This window comes from Eptatretus burgeri, chromosome 8 (genome assembly GCF_056783735.1).
Source record: "Eptatretus burgeri isolate ZD-2024b chromosome 8, Ebu_testis_v1, whole genome shotgun sequence".
NCBI classification, from domain to species: Eukaryota; Metazoa; Chordata; class Myxini; order Myxiniformes; family Myxinidae; genus Eptatretus; species Eptatretus burgeri.
In genome coordinates this window covers 13,001,960-13,019,666 of record NC_140968.1, presented here as the reverse complement: position 1 = coordinate 13,019,666, position 17,707 = coordinate 13,001,960, and the positions used below count along the sequence as shown (strand labels likewise).

General features: G+C 44.8%; 1 protein-coding gene across 6 annotated transcripts in view; it reads right to left on the bottom strand.

Annotated features, from left to right (window-relative positions):
- LOC147021127 (sodium/myo-inositol cotransporter 2-like) overlaps window positions 1-17,707 on the bottom strand; it is a 165,066-nt gene that overhangs the window by 102,993 nt on the left and 44,366 nt on the right. For all 6 annotated transcript variants that reach the window (XR_015060716.1, XM_085890911.1, XM_085890909.1 and 3 more), the window contains 2 exons: window positions 2,158-2,229; window positions 296-400 (listed from right to left, as the gene is read on the bottom strand). Coding sequence is in view for 5 of the 6 variants with exons in the window: in XM_085890911.1 (XP_085747037.1) it covers window positions 296-400; window positions 2,158-2,229 (177 nt within the window). In the remaining variant the exon portion in view is untranslated. The remainder of the gene's footprint in view (window positions 1-295; window positions 401-2,157; window positions 2,230-17,707) is intronic.

Below are 17,707 nucleotides of genomic sequence, written 5' to 3'. Positions count from 1 at the left end.
TAGGGCATGCAATGGACAAACTAAAAAGATAAAAAGGTGGGAATATTTAATGTCATAGTGGTTAAAGCATTCAGATATTAAATGTTGGTTGTAAAAGCTTGGATAAAATTAGCATTGGATCATAGGTATGGGAATTGGGATTGAAAGACCTGCAAAATGTAAGATCGGAGGAAATAGGCAAATATGGGTTATGTGGCAATGAGGTTAAGATCAAGGGGGGTGAAAATATTGAGTAAAAATAATAATAAAATAAAACTCCTGAACCAGTCTCTACACTCAGCCCTCCCCCTCATACATTTAGTTCGTATGCCCCTACAGCGATTCCAGAGGCAGCACCACTCCCTGCCAGGCCCATGAAATGCCCACTGCCAACGTTGCTGGCAAAAAGCGATGCACCGACCTGTGGTACAAGAGACAAAAGCATTCCTTTCACATCGCATTCCCATTTATTGCCGACAATCTTAGGCTCATCAGCATGAGTTCATTGCACTTAACACATCATGAATGACCACGTGTGAAAGCTTCATCTCTCTCGAATGTGGAATTTGTACTGTACTCATACATTCTTAAAACTTTGGTTTGTTTTTGTATTCCATACAATTGGAGCTATTGGGTGTGCCACCAGGTAGGTTTTGCAAAAATAAAGCCACTCCTCAGATAAAATTAACTTTTCAATTGAGAAATGTCGCCCACAAATAGTCGAACCACAATTAGACAGAACACCAGACTTTTAAAACGATGTAATCCACCCCAGAATGCTCGGTACGCATGCGCATAACCCCTTTGCAGCAACACTGATTAAGGCAAGTTTCCTTGTATCGTGCATTCGAGATAAGGATTGTTACCAATAATGGCTCACAAAGATTCTAAGAAAAGCTGAAATACTTGGGAAAGTACCTGAGACATTGCAACTAACTGAACTGCAAAATCCAGACGACATGGGCTGCTGCAAGGCCAGAAGGTTCGTAGACGGGCACGCGTTATACCAAAACCCCTGACAGATCACTACCAGTGAATGAACGTCTGTAATTGAAAAGACGACGCTATACATCATTGCCAATAGAGCAATGGCTGCTGATTCTTCAACAAAGGACATCTTCACACCGTGAAAATACACGAATCTTGTGCCAGTTATTATTCACATGGGAACCGGATGTACCAGGCAGACTTCTCAGAGGGAGACACCGTATCTGGTTTTTGGTGCTTCTTACTGCGATGGGAAGGTCATATCTGGGGCTTGTGAATGCAAAGAGTAAATTTAAAAATCAACTTTTCAAAATGATGATATTTACTATCAATCATGTTTGGGGGGGGGGGCAGGGGGAGTCAGAGCTGTGAGGGCTGTGATACATGTTGTTTGTCATCGCATTTCCGGCATTTCCATGAGTCCCATTTGCATTCAGGAACAGAACAATTATGGTTAACTATTTTGAAATTGCATTGTTAAGAAAGTAGATGGGGTGGGGAGAGGGTTTGCCAGATGGTCCTTTCGGAGAGATATGGTGAGAGTGTGAGATTTGTCAAGATTGAAAGACATATTCCAAGTGTTTGACCAACTTGTGATTTTTTTTTTCACAAGGTCTAAAGGGAGGAAAGAGGCTGCAACGTTCCTGTCAGTCACGTCAGAGGATGAGGCAAGTCACATCAGATGAGGAAAGTCATGTCAGAGGGCCGAGTCATCAGCAAATAAATAAAGAGGATTTTCAAGAGTCAAATAGATCACTGATGAAGATCAGGAAAAGGACTGGGCCCAGACCAGTCTTGGGGCACTCCAGCCTTGACAGATAAACATTTTCTTATGGACTCCATCCTTGTTTTGGACGAGGAGGCAATTACACGGGAATTGTACGTACTACTCCTTGGATGGTGGATTTTATTGATATGCATGATAACGTCATTCCTCAAAATTACAGGGCCCCGCTTTATCTTGAAAACGTAAAGATTGTTGAATCTGGCGGTCAGATAAACGAAAGTGTGCAATGAAGGAAAATTGAGAAATACTGAACAATTAATGCCGTTAAGGAAGTTAAACTCTCCATACTAGATAAGCAAAGTGAAAAACGACCAGGTCAGCATTTATAAAAAGCTAAAAAGATAGCTGTTCACACAAGCTGATATTCGCACATCACTTTACGTTACTTCGATCCACAATCTTACCGGCCACCAAACCATGTCCTTCCCAGCCAAAAAGTAACCTTCGACAGTGTCACGTTTAGTGCGCCACATTGACTGAAAAAGAGAAGGGATAGGGATTGAGGAAGAAGACCTCTCACAGGAATGCAGAGCTTATTATTATATGTTCACTTGCATCTTTATGAAACTGATCTTGCCAGCCAATACAATCAATGCTGTGTAATGGAAAAGCGTCAAGTAAAGCTGCGAAACACAACTGGAAGGTCAAATAAAACGTTGGTTAGTTCAGAGACCCTTTACAAAATACGTCCACAGAAAAAAACTTTTGAAGTACAAGTTGTTGATAAGGGATTTTGACCAGGTCGAGACTTATCGAGACAGTAACGACTTGAACACAGATGATATATTTGACACACACCACACACATGAAAGCAATAAGTAGAGAGAAAAGAAAAATATTGTGAAGGAAGATCTGGAGGCACCGAACAACACGGCAGTGCTGAAATGAGAGAGGGCAACAAACAGTGCTGCCGCTATTCGTTAATGCTCAAAACAAAACCACAGTTTAACATTCACATGACTAAGCCTGTTATGGCAGATGAAATAATTGCCATCCCTCTGCTTACATCTGGGAAGTGTCATCTGTTCACATTCCAAAGCACCAGTGCGATGAAGAAGTTAGTAAAGATCCTTGGGCTGGTGTTATGGATTAATACACAAGACAATCAGCCCAGCATTGTTGCTGAAGAGGTGGACTATCCAAAGGACAAGAAAAGTGCATCTGGCAAATGCTGCAAAACCACTTTGTACATCCTCATAATAGTTACTGTGCTGCTTTGAAACGTTGTAGAAATCATAAACCTATGAGAGATGCCACTCTTTTGTGCAGGATTTTCAATGCCAGGGAAGCGAAATCCTTATAAGCCTCAACAGTAGGATCCCTAAACTCACGATATCAACCTTCCTGTTCACAAATTATTTTCAATCTCAAGGAGAATGGACAGCTTCAATCACAATGTTCCTACATAATCAGATTGTATTCATGATATAACTAGGGAACCACTTTTGCCCCCCCCCCCACCTTTATCCCAAATATAGCCTTATGCTGCTGCAGTGATCCATCTTGGTTTCACCTTAAAGCAGCATGGAAGTGTGGTTTGTGTTTTTTGGGGATGGAAGCGACAGATAAGTGTGGTTTGTGTTTCTTGGGGATGGAAGCTACAGATAAGTGTGGTTTGTGTTTCTTGGGGATGGAAGCCACAGATAAGACTTAACTGCCTGGCCAAAGGCAAAGCCATCAAGCAAAGTCAACATTTTCTAGATTTCTAGCATGGTTTCTCTGGAGACTTCAATTGTCACCATGACAGTTGGTTGGGAGTCAATCTTTTAACAACAGTCCTAAGGTTTTGCAGTCAAGGCATTTTGCCCTTGGTCTTTTGTTACTCGCATCTCTCCAAATGGCAGGCATTCTTTGTTCAATTTAGCCATGTCAAGCTCGCCCTTCAGCCTGTCCTGCTACTTCTCTGGTGGCACGATTATAAAAGCGAGTCTCTTTGGTAGGCTTTAGAGATGCACAAGGTGCCGACGTACATAACAGTACAAGGCATATTGGTCTGGTTTGAAATCGACCATCTCCTTCACCTCATCAGTTCCTCAAATTCATTCCTAAAAACTGCTTTCTCTCTTCTATCAGTTCCTCTCGTCATGCCTCCAGGAGTCCTATTCAAACATTCTGACTCACCGCACGGCTCACCCGAAAGACCGATCATGGTGAGGGGAACACCATACCACTCCTGGCTTACCTCCCCATTGCTTTCCGAGCCTACAAATTATAATTCAAGCAGTACATCCGAGAAACGAACACACGTCCGAGGACGTCAATACATGAAACAGGAGATGCTCCTTGTAACATCTGCACTCCACACCCACACCTCTCCCGTCCCGCCAAGCAATATCGGCCCGACATTTTGGGAAGTACCCCTGAAACTGTTCATTTAATTGTGTATTTGATTTGTGTTCTTTATTGATTTGTTTAATATCTGTCTCTAATATGTAGCAATTTCATTTATGCAATTAAGTGTCTTAAACAAAGATACGTTAAGTCTGGGTACAAGTCGAGGCCCGGACATTCGTGAAAAAAGTATCGACTTGTACGCCGAAAAATCCAGTACATTTTAAAATGCTTCACTTTCCTTATTTCTCCACCATAAGCACACGTGTTGCGGTTCTTCATAACTCTTTCTTTTCTTCTGCACAAGGATTATTTTCCAAACCTGTCTTTCATCTAAACGCTTGGTCTGCATCAACCCTCCTGTACCGACACCACCACCTTCCTCCGTGATCTCTTTCCACCAATACCCATGATATGATCTCTGCTTCCATATATAGTACAGCGGCTAAGCACCAGAATATTTCAGTTTTTGCAGAAAGCATAAAACTTTTCACAGGGATACTACTACCCCTAGTGATCTTTAAAAAAAAAAAAAATGGACCCGAAAAATCCGTGCCCCCTCGTGGCCGCCATCTTGACTTGTTACATAGTTTTAAAAATGAGAAATGTATTTATAAATAATTAATACAAAGATAATAAAATAGAATACAAGTAAATAAACTAGTTTTATAAAGTGTATTTACCTTGGAGATGAGACGACTTCGGCTTACGAAAGATTCTGGTGGAGATGGCGGTGGTGGTGGAGGAGATAGGCGGAGATTTGAAGGTCTCATCACACTTTATCGCTAAACGTAATTTGATAAAAAAATTTTATTTTGTTATTTATTCACTTTATCGCTAAACTTAATTGCTACAATTTTTTTTCATTTGTTTTTTCAAATTTGGCAAAATAACTGCACCAATGAAAAAACAAGAGCTAAACACAACGCAGATTACTATGGTACGACCCTACTCAACGAGATAACCAGGAGAACTGAACGAGTGAGTGTCCGGAGATGCGTGAAAAGGCGGGAGATACGGGTGTTCGCTTGCTTGGCTGCACGTGTCTCAAAGCTCGCTCCACTCGTAACTCAGATCTAGACTCGCAACACAAAGCAAAAAATCGTCCAAGCAACGGCTCGTAACTCGGAATACTCGTAAGTTAGTGCATTCGTATGTCAAGGTATTACTGTATACATATATATATATATATATATATATATATATATACATTGTATAAAATTGTGGCAGTTGGGATTACACCTTTTTAACGGAGAAAGCACTTCCAATCAAAAGTAAAAATACTAGATCGACTCCGCTAATTTGAGCATAAAAGCAAGAGCAGACCCAGTCTCAGACAACGTTTCACCAGCTTCATAGCCGGCTTCCTCCGGCACAATACACTTCAAGACAGCTGTTCTCCACCATCTCAGGTCATCCCACATCCAAATCCATGATCTTTTCTACCCCGTTAAGCCTCCCCAAGCCCACCTCTCTCCTTCCTGAGTGTTTGCTTCTGTATCTCACTTGTCCAAGTTGTGCAGCCTCCCCGAACCCCTCATTTCTCCCCACATCCCTTATTTGTCCAAACCTCCCTCTATTGTGTCCCTAAACCCTGCTGTTGGGACAGAATAAAGGGCTGGGGGGAAACGCACCTTCAAGTCCAACAGCTGCGGCACTATACAGTGGGGAGAACAAGTATTTGATACACTGCCGATTTTGCAGGTTTTCCCACTTACAAAGCACGTAGAGGTCTGTAATTTTTTATCATAGGTACACTTCAACTGTGAAAGACGGAATCGAAAACAAAAATCCTGAAAATCACATTGTATGATTTTTAAATAATTAATTTGCATTTTATTGCATGAAATAAGTATTTGATACATCAGAAAAACAGAACTTAATATTTGGTACAGAAACCTTTGTTTGCAATTACAGAGATCAGACGTTTCCTGAAGTTCTTAACCAGGTTTGCACAGACTGCAGCAGGGATTTTGGCCCACTCCTCCATACAGATATTCTCCAGATCCTTCAGGTTTCAGTGCTGTCGCTGGGCAACACAGACTTTCAGCTCCCTCCAAAGATTTTCTATTGGGTTCAGGTCTGGAGACTGGCGAGGCCACTCCAGGACCTTGAGATGCTTCTTACGGAGCCACTCCTTAGTTGCCCTGGCTGTGTGTTTCAGGTCGTTGTTATGCTGGAAGACCCAGCCACGCCCCATCTTCAATGCTCTTGTTGAGGGAAGGAGGTTGTTGGCCAAGATCTCACGATACATGGCCCCATCCATCCTCCCCTCAATACGGTGCAGTCGTCCTGTCCCCTTTGCAGAAAAGCATCCCCAAAGAATGATGTTTCCACCTCCATGCTTCACGGTTGGGATGGTGTTCTTGGGGTTGTACTCATCCTTCTTCTTCCTCCAAACACAGCGATTGGAGTTTAAACCAAAATCTCTATTTTGGTCTCATCAGACCACATGACCTTCTCCCATTCCTCCTCTGGATCATCCAGATGGTCATTGGCAAACTTCAGACGGGCCTGGACATGCGCTGTTTTGAGCAGATGGACCTTGCGTGCGCTGCAGGATTTTAATCCATGATGGCGTAGTGTGTTACTTCTGGTTTTCTTTGATACTGTGGTCCCAGCTCTCTTCAGGTCATTGACCAGGTCCTGCCGTGTAGTTCTGGGCTGATCCCTCACCTTTCTCATGATCATTGAGGCTCCACAAGGTGAGATCTTGCATGGAGCCCCAGACCGAGGGAGATTGACTTATCTTGAACTTCTTCCATTTTCTAATAATTGCACCAACAGTTGCTGCCTTCTCACCAAGCTGCTTGCCTATTGTCCTGTAGCCCATTCCAGCCTTGTGCAAGTCTACAATTTTGTCCCTGATGTCCTTAGACAGCTCTCTGGTCTTACCCATTGTGGAGAGGTTGGAGTCTGATTGATTGAGTGTGGACAGCTGTCTTTTATGCAGATTACGAGTTCAAACAGGTGCAGTTAATACAGGTAATGAGTGGAGAATGGGAGGGCTTCATAAAGACAAAACCAACAGGTCTGTGAGAGCCAGAATTCCTACTGGCTGGTAGGTGATCAAATACTTATTTCATGCAATAAAATGCAAATTAATTATTTAAAAATCATACAATGTGATTTTCAGGATTTTTGTTTTAGATTCCGTCTTTCACAGTTGAAGTGTACCTATGATAAAAATTACAGACCTCTACGTGCTTTGTAAGTGGGAAAACCTGCAAAATCGGCAGTGTATCAAATACTTGTTCTCTCCACTGTATATACATGTCGGAGGCCAAAAGGTTTGAGAATGGTTTCTGAACCAGAAAATAAATTTCTTAATTGTCGCATCCTCTGCATTTTGGGTGAAAAAAGCCGTTTTTAGTTATACCCGTAACAAATTTTCTCCAAAAACTGAAAAATCGTTTTTATTTTCAGATTTATTAAACATGAAGCTACATTTGCAAGTGAGATATCAAAATGAAAGTACTTTCAAGGCCAACACAGCCCCATGATAATAATACATGAAAACTAATTTTCAATTGTCACAGGTAAGAATTTGTGAAAAAGTACCGAAAGCAGCTCGGTCCTCGATGCTCAGTGTTAACTCCAAATATGCTTCAACGTGCAACAGCGTAACAGAATACTACACCAAACGTTTGGGGTATCACAGTTCATATTATAAAAATTTCACTGCCGTGCACGAAATTGAACAGAAGGTTATAGACCCTAAAACAGTATCAACAATTCACGTCTCAGAAAAACTCATGAGGTAGGTGAATTGGAATGTCTTTTCATATTTTTCGCAGATGTTGACTAGTGGCTCTAATGTGGAGTGCTGCTTCCATTGATCCATAGTCAAATGAACTAGCATACTGCTGAGCGGATTTTATTGCTTGATACTTGTCCATAGTACTGTTATTCAAAATGTTTGTGTTTTGTACTGAATTTGGTTAACGATACAGCAGCCCTGGAATGAGGCAGTATCTTATCAGCTAGAGGTTGAACTATTCTGAATTGGTCAGTTCCTAAATCACCCAGTATTGCTTTATAAAGGGCATGGATTGATTTATAAAGGGCATGGATTTGCACTCCGGCCACCGTAAAACCCTTCATTCCGCAAAACGCAAAAACGCAAAAAAAAATCTGAAAACCCACTCCGTGGGAGTACCTCCTGCGCAGCTTCCCTTCGCAGGGCAGCTCACCGGATGACGGGATTGGGGCAAAGCCTTCGGGACCCCCAATCTTTGATGATAGGAGGGAAACCACGGGGTAACATCCCTGGGTCAGATTGCGGGAGAGTGTGTCGGAGTGGTGCTGAGGTGTCGTCCACCAGACGGCGGTCTCCTTGGGTTAACCTGAGGCGGTCCCTTCAGGTGGGTGCCTGGAATGTCCTATCCCTAAGAGAGGATGATCACCTGTCTCTGTTATCATCTGAGCTCAAGCGTTTGGACATCGGGATTGCAGCTCTCTCTGAGGTTCGGAGACCGGATTGCGGCGAGATAATGGTGGGTGGTTACACCTACTATTGGTCTGGTCGCTCTGATGGTTACCATACCCAAGGAGTTGCTGTAGCTGTGTCCAATAAGCTGACCCCAATGATAATTGAGGTAACACCGGTCAACGAGCGTATTATGAGATTAAGGATTCGTCACTCCTTAGGTGTCATTTCCCTGGTCTCTGTTTATGCTCCGACTGAGGCGAGTGATCTCACCGTGAAGGATGCATTCTACGCCACACTCGAGTCTGTGGTTGATCAGTGCCCCAGACGAGATACACTTCTAGTCTTGGGGGATTTCAATGCATCGACTGGAACTGATAGGGATGGTTATGAGGTGTGTGTTGGTCCCCATGGGTCAGGAACTATGAACCAGAATAGCACTAAGTTCCTTGACTTTGCAAGAAGTCATGGACTTAGGGTGGCTGGTTCATGGTTTCAGCACCCACAAGCTCATCGCTGGACTTGGTATTCCAACGCTGGCGGTGTGGCAAAGGAGATTGACCATGTCCTCATTGACGGTCGTTGGAGGATGATCCAGAACTGCAGGGTCCACCGGAGTGCTCAGTTCCTCAATACTGACCACAGGCTTGTTGTAGCAACTCTAAAGCTGCACCTTAAATCCTGGAGAATGGTACCATCCCAGCCTAGGCTGGATGTTGCCAAGCTCAGGGATGAGAGAGTAGCTGAGGAGTTTGCGAACAGGCTGAGTGGACACTTGGGGGTCTTGGGTGCTTTGGGCGGTCCTGAAGAGTTGTGGAGCGCCTTCAAGACCACCGTCCTTGATGTTGCCGGTGGATGCCTTGGAGCTCACCGCAGGGCAAAGAAGAATTTTGTCTCTCAAGGGACACTGGATACCATTGACCAGAGTCGCAGGGCCAGGCTGAATGGCAGAGCTGAGCTGTTCAGGGAGCTGAGGCGTAAAACTGTACGTGCACTGAGGGTGGACAAGGAGGCCTATGTGCGAGGAATCTGTGAGGGGTAGAGCATCACCTGTGGACAGGTGATTCTCGTCCCACTTACAGGGGAATTCGCGCATTACGTTCATCCAAGCCCATCCCTCGGAGCACTGCAGTTCGAGCAGAGAGTGGTAAGCTCTTGACAGAGGAGTCTGAAGTGAAGGCCCGCTGGGCCGGTTACTTTGAGCGGTTGTACCAGGCTGATCCCCCAGCTGTCGAGTTGGACGTCAAGGGTGTTACAATCCCTGTTGCTGACCCTCGAATCAACTGTGGTCCACCTTCGCTTGTGGAAACACGGGCTGCGGTGAACCAGTTGAAACGGGGCAAAGCTCCAGGGATCTGTGGCATCCATGCTGAACTTCTCAAGGCTGGTGGAAATGCTGCACTCGTGTCGTTGCATGGAGTTTTGTGCTCTGCCTGGAACACAGGCATCATCCCAACTGACTGGAAGAGGGACCTTGTTGTCCCTCTCTGGAAAGGGAAGGGTGATCGCCAAGACTGCAACAACTACCGAGGGGTGACGCTGCTCTCAGTGCCGGGCAAGGTCTTTGCTCGGATAATTCTTGATAGGGTTCGCCACCATCTGCTTGAGCACCAGCGTCCAGAGCAGTCAGGCTTTACACCAAAGAGGTCAACGATTGACCGTATCCTTGCACTTTGTGTCCTCATCGAACGCAGACGAGAGTTTCGGCAGGGGCTACTTGCAGCCTAAGTTGATCTCTGTAAAGCGTTCGATTCAGTGAATCGGGATTTCCTCTGGAGGATTCTTGGTCTTCGTGGGGTGCCACCAAAACTGATCGATCTGATGTCTGAACTCTACTCTGGTACTGAGAGTGCTGTGAAGTGTGGTGGTACCATCTCTGACTTATTTCCAGTTGTTACTGGAGTTCGTCAGGGATGTGTACTTGCCCCCACACTTTTCAGCACTTGTATGGACTGGATTTTAGGGAGGATGTCGGAGAGATCAAATTGCGGTGCATCGTTTGGCAATGTCAAGATCTCGGACCTTGATTTTGCAGATGATGCAGTCATCTTTGCGGAGACTTTAGACATCCTCTTGGGGGCCCTCGAGGTGCAGAATGTGAGGAATCGGAGCTGCTGGCACTCCGGGTTTCCTGGGTCAAAACTAAGATCCAGGCTTTTTTCATTGATGTCTTGGATGCTGCCATCTTGTCTGCACCCGTTTGTGGTGAGGATGTTGAGGTCGTGGAGAGATTCACTTACCTTGGCAGTGATATTCATGTCTCTGCTGGCTGCGAGTCAGAGGTCAATAGACGTCTGGGTCGGGCCTGGGGAGTCATGGATTCACTGAATCATGGGGTGTGGCGCTGCCGGTACCTGTGCGGGAGGATGAAAGTCCGAGTCTTCAGGTCCTTGGTACTTCCAGTCTTGCTCTATGGGTGCGAGACTTGGACTCTGACCAAGGATCTGAGACGGAGATTTAATTCCTTTGGTACCAGAGCTCTTCGGAGAATCCTTGGTTATCGCTGGTCGGATTTTGTGTCCAACGAGCGGTTGCTGAGAGAGACTCGGATGAGATTTGTCACCTGCATAGTCCGTGAGCGTCAGTTGCGGCTGTATGGACATGTGGCTCGTTTTCCTGACGCTGATCCTGCTCACCAGATTCTCTCAGCGAGGGAGTCTCATGAGTGGAGGATGCCAGTGGGCCGACCACGTGCCTCATGGTTGCAGCAGGTTGACCATCATCTCAAGGAGATGGGGATGGGCCTGGCATCTGCCTGGGGGATGGCCAGACGGAGGCCCCTGGAGTACCGGCGGAAAGTGGACGCAGCGACGCGCTGTTCTGGCACATGCTCCCATACCTGACCTGACCTGATGGATCGAGGTCATGAGTTTGGCACAATCGTCTTTGTTGACATTTTCCTTCACATGTTCAGCAAGGATTTGAAATGCTTTTGTATGAGTACTTGAACTCTCAATAGCCAGTCTTTGTACTTGTAAACATGTAAAGACATACCTCGTCAGCTTCCTAGTCAGTTTCTTCTGAGATTTGCATTGTTGGTGCTCGCTCAGGGTCCATAATGTTCTGTTCAATTTCTCACATGGTCGTGAAATTTCTATAACATGAACTGTGTTTGATACACTATACATTCGGTATAGTCTTCGGGTAGACTGTTGCACACTGAAGCATATTTGGAGTTACCAATGAGCATGGAGGAACAAGCTTCTTTCACACCCAGGACCTTCGTACATGACTTCTTGTGCAATGGTTTGATCTCATCTTTGCTCAATTGGCCTGTGTGTAGTATACAGGTACAAGTCAATGCTGGTGTCTCCATCATGTCATCGAACTGAAAAAATAACATAAAACAATATTAAGTCACTCAGTCCCACTGTTGTGTTACATATGTTATGGTACATATTCTGTGAGAGATCACATATGATGGATGACCTGCACATCTGAAGCTCACCAACGCTGTTGTTACGTGTGGCTACATGAATGTTAATGTCAACCTATTGATTGGATAACACTGCCTTGCATATGACAATCTATACTAATAAATGTCAGTGTGTGTGTCAGTCCATGTGTCAGTGTGTCGCCTCCATAACTCCAAAACCATGAAACATAGCAGCCTGAAAACTTTGCATACATACCTAGAAAACTCTAAGGAAATGCAAGAGTGAAAATTGGGTGTTTGGGTGAATTTTTTTTAAAAAAAACCCTTTTGAAGACAATTCACGGCCTTATTTAATTACATCCTTTATCAGGCGCATCCTCAGTCACCACTCTCTATGGGGTCTGAAAGCATATCCTATGTAACCTCGCTGGGGTCTGAAGCCGCCATGTTTTTTTGGACTGCTCAACCATGCCTTGACTTGGAAGAGGCTGCAATGATTTATTAACGGTAAATTTTTTTTCCCCCACTTTCCTCACTCACTCATATTATCGAATGCCTGTTCATCATAGCTACGAATCTCTGGGTACATTGCAAAGCCTATAAACGTCCAGAGACGTCAAGTGTCCGTTGCTTTATTTAATTTCCACACATGCGATCACCGTGAGTATCTCTTAAACTAAGAGGAATTACAAAATTTAAGCTCCAGAATCGAACTTACAAGCAGTTCCAACTCCAAGAAAAGTGTTCATTTGTCCAATTCGGATATATTTGAGATTTCTGGCGTCTCCAAGAGGTTCGGTGATTTAATACGACGGTTCGGTGATTGATAATCGCGCACCAAGTGAGCCGTTTCTTATCAACCGTTTTGTTGGAGTGCTTAAGCTAGCACTCTACAATATTCGCACTGTCGCTATATACCGTGCGTCGATCGACTTTAACAAAGTTCAGGGGTCACTCGAATACGTTCTTAGCCACATGTTGTTCTGTGGTGCAAGAGGCGGTGCCTGGCTCACTGAAAAAGTGAAATTTTATTTTCCACGATGTTTCCCTTAAATGACACATCTTCCATTATACCACCCATCACTTCGGCATAGATAAATAGAAATAAAAAAATAAAAAAAGTTTCTTCAATCATTTTGCTTGGCGCACGTTTAAGTTTCAATGGCGGTACCACGGTTCTATACCAGAGGTAGGAAGGCAAAATAAATTATTTGATAACAAAGAGCAAAAAACCTTTTCAGTTATCAAAAATTTCAAAAATGAAAAAAAAAATGAAAAAAAAAAAAAAAACACCATGACGGGAAAGCCAAGAGGTACGCATGCTTGCTCTGTATAGCCTGGATTCAAATCCCAACCCAGCTATAAACTGTCATCCCAGTGTTTCACAGGTAGGGTGATTCATCCATCAATGTGTGTACCATCTCTCCGATGGATGATAAACTGGGCATCACATCTGCCAGAATCCCTCATATTTATTTATATATATATATATATATATATATATATATATATATATATATATATATATATATATATATATATATATACACATATACATATATATACATATACATATATATACATATACATATATATACATATACATATATATATATATATATATATATATATATATATATATATCTCTCTCTCTCTCTCTCTCTCTCTCTCTCTCTCTCTCTCTCTCTCTCTCTCTCTCTCTCTCTCTCTCTCAACCCTACCCCTTTCCTACCCCAACTTCTTCCCCCCTCTCTGACCCCTCCCCACATCTCTCTCCCCACCCCTCCCCCTGCTCCCCAACCTTCTCTCTCTATGTAGGGGACTAGCATGTACGAATCAGATTCTGAGTGAGCCGAACAGTGGGGTGCAAACGTCACTGCATGTATGCATGCAAGCAGACCTTTGCCAGGAAGACAGCGTGGGTTTTAACTGCTCACGCCCCAGGTCTCAAAGTATCCGTGTGTGTGTAAGTTGCTTACACACACACACACAACTTACACGCACTTACACGTGCGTGTAAGTTGCTGTTGTTGCCTGCCATCTCCACATGTGGTGGGTGGGTTTTATGAGGTGAAACAGAGACCTACCAAAGTGTGTGTGTGTGTGTGTGTGTGTGTGTGTGTGTGTGTGTGTGTGTGTGTGTGTGTGTGTGTGTGTGTGTGTGTGTGTGTGTGTGTGTGTGTGTGTGTGTGTGTGTCATTGATTGGTATCTACATATGCAGGTTTCAGAATGTGGAGTGGAGTCCTCGCAGGGTGGGCTCAAGGTATCCACCTTCATTTCAACACAGGGTCACGATTCATGGACCAAGCTGTGAAGTTTTCTGTTCTCAAAGTTTTGTAACGAAGGATCTCTTCAGGATCGTCACTGAGCACCGGACAGCTTCCAACTGTAGTTCATTTGTAATAATATTCCCAGGGATGGTTTTTACTATCTCTGTGACGTTCTGTCATCATTCCCGTAGCTCAAACTATCACTGGTACAATTTTGGCATTCTTCAACTTCCAGGATCTTTTCACTTCATCTTGAGGTCTTGGTATTTGGTCATTTTCTTGATTTCTGCATTATTTGCGAATGCGAATGTGACAGTGCGAATATTGTAGAGCGCTAGCTTAAGCACTCCAACAAAACGGTTGATAAGAAACAGCTCGCTTGGTGCGCGATTATCAATCACCGAACCGTCGTATTAAATCACCGAACCTCTTGGAGACGCCAGAAACGTCAAATATATCCGAATTGGACAAATGAACATTTTTCTTGGAGTTGGAACTGCTTGAAAGTTAAAATCACTGGTATTAACACCTCAATCAGCAATGCCTTCTTCTCTCTTTTTTTGTACCTAAGTATGATATCTGGCCACAACGCTTTGTTTTCAATGTTCATGCTCGATGGGATCATGAGGTCATACGTGAGCGGTACTTCCATGTTCAGTGATTGCTTTTGGTTCATGTTCCCACAAATTCTTTGGAACTGGGATATCAAAGTTTTTGCAGATGTGCCAGTGGATTATTTCACAAACTCTGCTGTGTCGTTGTGTGTACAGCTGTTCTGCCATGAGTCTTTTCTTTTGTTTTTTTTTTGTGTTCGGTCATGAATCATAACCAATCATTCTCTTTGCTAACCCCACCTCAACCCCTCACCTATCTATCTTCACCATTGGGTCAAAAATACCAGCATTCACCTTGGAGCCAAAACCATGAAGCAATCACCATAGTGGCGAAGACTATATACAGCATTGCACGATTTCAAAAAGTTGTGAATGGGTTATGACAAAATTTGGTGGAGGAGTTGGGTAGATGATAAGTACAAGCCGATTAGATTTTGGTTAAGGTCTGGATGCAAATCCGGCCCAGCAGTGGGATTTTAAAAGAACCAAACTGTTCAGCCTGGTGCTCCGAGTGCCATTGTAGTTTCGTGTGTGTATTTCAGCAATTCCTTCAACACATTATTTTTTAAGCTGGCACATCTTCTCATCAAATTAGACTTCGCAGTGCAGCCCAATTCACTTCAACCTCTACATTTCCATCTGTTGAGCTTTGAGAAGAGCTTTATCAGTCTCCGAGAACAATCTTTTCTTAAATTTACATGCCACCTGGATTTTATTCCCCTCCCCCTGCAACATTTTTTTGCTACAACCTCTTCCAAATAAGCTCTCTAATGATGCCTGGCACTAGCAGCAGAAGGCCAACCGTTTTGTAATCCTGACGAGCATAACCCGCGCTCTGCGCGACATGTTGGGGTGGGTGTGTTTGAGAAAGGAACTGATGCAGAGTATCAGTAGTAATTTTACTTTAATGCAGTAAGTGGAATACGATTTCACTGTTTCAGAACCATTTTATTTACTTTTTTGTACCATGCACCTCATATGGTCTTTGAGATAATGTAAGCCAAATATCACGTTACTCGAGCGCAGAACAAAGTCGAAGATAGCGCGACACGAAACCACAAACTCGGAAATAATATATAAGATGATACAAATGCTCCCAAACTCATTAAAATCAACTATTAGTATATTGTTGTGGTTGAGGAAATTCGCAAACCACCATTCAGGTCCCATAGGTGAGATATCTGTAAGTACATGTGTAGTTAGCCCCAAACCCGTTGTTTAGAGGGAATAAATGCCATTCATTCGGGCTGCGACCCTTTAAGATAGCCGTTTTTCTGTTCTATCTTTATTTAGAACCAACCACGTCTCAACCGCCATCACACAACAACCACCAACCGCAACGCCGCTTCACAACAACGCCAACAGCCACGACCTTTACCGTCACAACTCGCTCTCGCAATCATCGCATCACCGCCATTCCAAGCGTCACCGTGGCCAGGGACCACCACAATAAACCCTCCACCACCTTCACCTCTCCTCCTTCTGCCGCCATTCCTGCACCGCTTGTGGGCACCAATCCTGGACTCGTACAGGGCGCGCGCCGAGCAGCGGGTGCAAAAAGCGGCCTTTCCGGGGAAGTCAGATCAGGAATGATTCACGCCCACTTCTGTTCCGTCCTATCAGCGAGCGCGGGGCGATTTGGCCCCACCTCCAGGCGCGTCGGAGTAGAATCGATATATGCAGATTCGAGGATCAGGAATGATTCTTTCATTCACTTTTCACTTTTCCTCCGTCCAATGGGCGAGCGTGGCTCCGCCCCCGAGCCGATCCTGATCCGAAAATCTGCATATGGTTTCTCTTGCTGACTATAAAGCGCCGAGCGCGGGGCGAATCGAGTTGGAGAGAAGAGTTTCTGTTTCGGGCTCGGGGAGAGAAGAGTTTCTGTTTCGGGCTCGAGTGAGAGAAGAGTTTCTGTTTCGGGCTCGAGTTGGAGAGAGTTTCCGTTTCGGGCTCGGGACCGTTGTGGCGGCAGCGAAGTGTGGCAGCAGCAGTCAAGACGGGTCTGGAGGAGAGTCGGTCTGTCGGGGTTCGGAGTCTGTCGGGGAGCTGCAGAGAGGAGAAGCCGGGAACGCGGTCGAGGGCGCAGTGGAGTCGCTCGTCGCGGGACCCAAGCAAGCCAGCTATCCTCTTTCCCCAGAGCATCAACAACCCCCCCTGTTTCCCCCCCGCGCTGAGATAGTGCGAAAAGGGGGGCCCCGTTCCCACCCCATTCCAGGCAGTGCCAGCGAGGCCCGCGGAGGAGCGCGGAGTCGGGGCGCCGCCGCCATTTTGCGGCTCATCACAAGACGGGTAGGCTCCACGCGGTTCCGGCCCCAGGCTCGTCTTGCCCCCTTGTCGTAGAGGGTGGCCCCTTTTTCTTTTGATTTTGAGTATATGTGTTGTCGGCGCCGTCTGTAAAGTAAAACTGTGTAAGTGTTGCCGTGTGCTCGCGTAGTCGGTAGTAGATCTGCATTGTGTTTCTTTTGTTACATTTGCTTTTGGTGCATAATTGTTGTGTTTCTTTTACATTTGCTTTTTGTGCATAATTGTTGTAATTGTATATGTGTGCTTTCCGTTTGCCGCGGAATAAATGTGCCTTATGTTGAACTGTTTTTCCTGTTTCGCTTCATCTTTTCTTTAATTGAATCTCCATCTTACTTCACGTAAAGGGTTGGTCGTGGGCTAAATACGCCCAATAATTAATCGGAACCGTGGAGGTTGACGATAACACCGCTCGGTTATCCCGATAGTACGGAACGGGTCGCTTAAATCTCCATCTTACTTCACGTAAAGGGTTGGTCGTGGGCTAAATACGCCCAATAATTAATCGGAACCGTCGAGGTTGACGATAACACCGCTCGGTTATCCCGATAGTACGGAACGGGTCCAAAGTCGACCTGCGGCGAGGTGCGATCGCCCGGTCTACCCTCCGTGTGGGTACTTAGGTAGGTCGA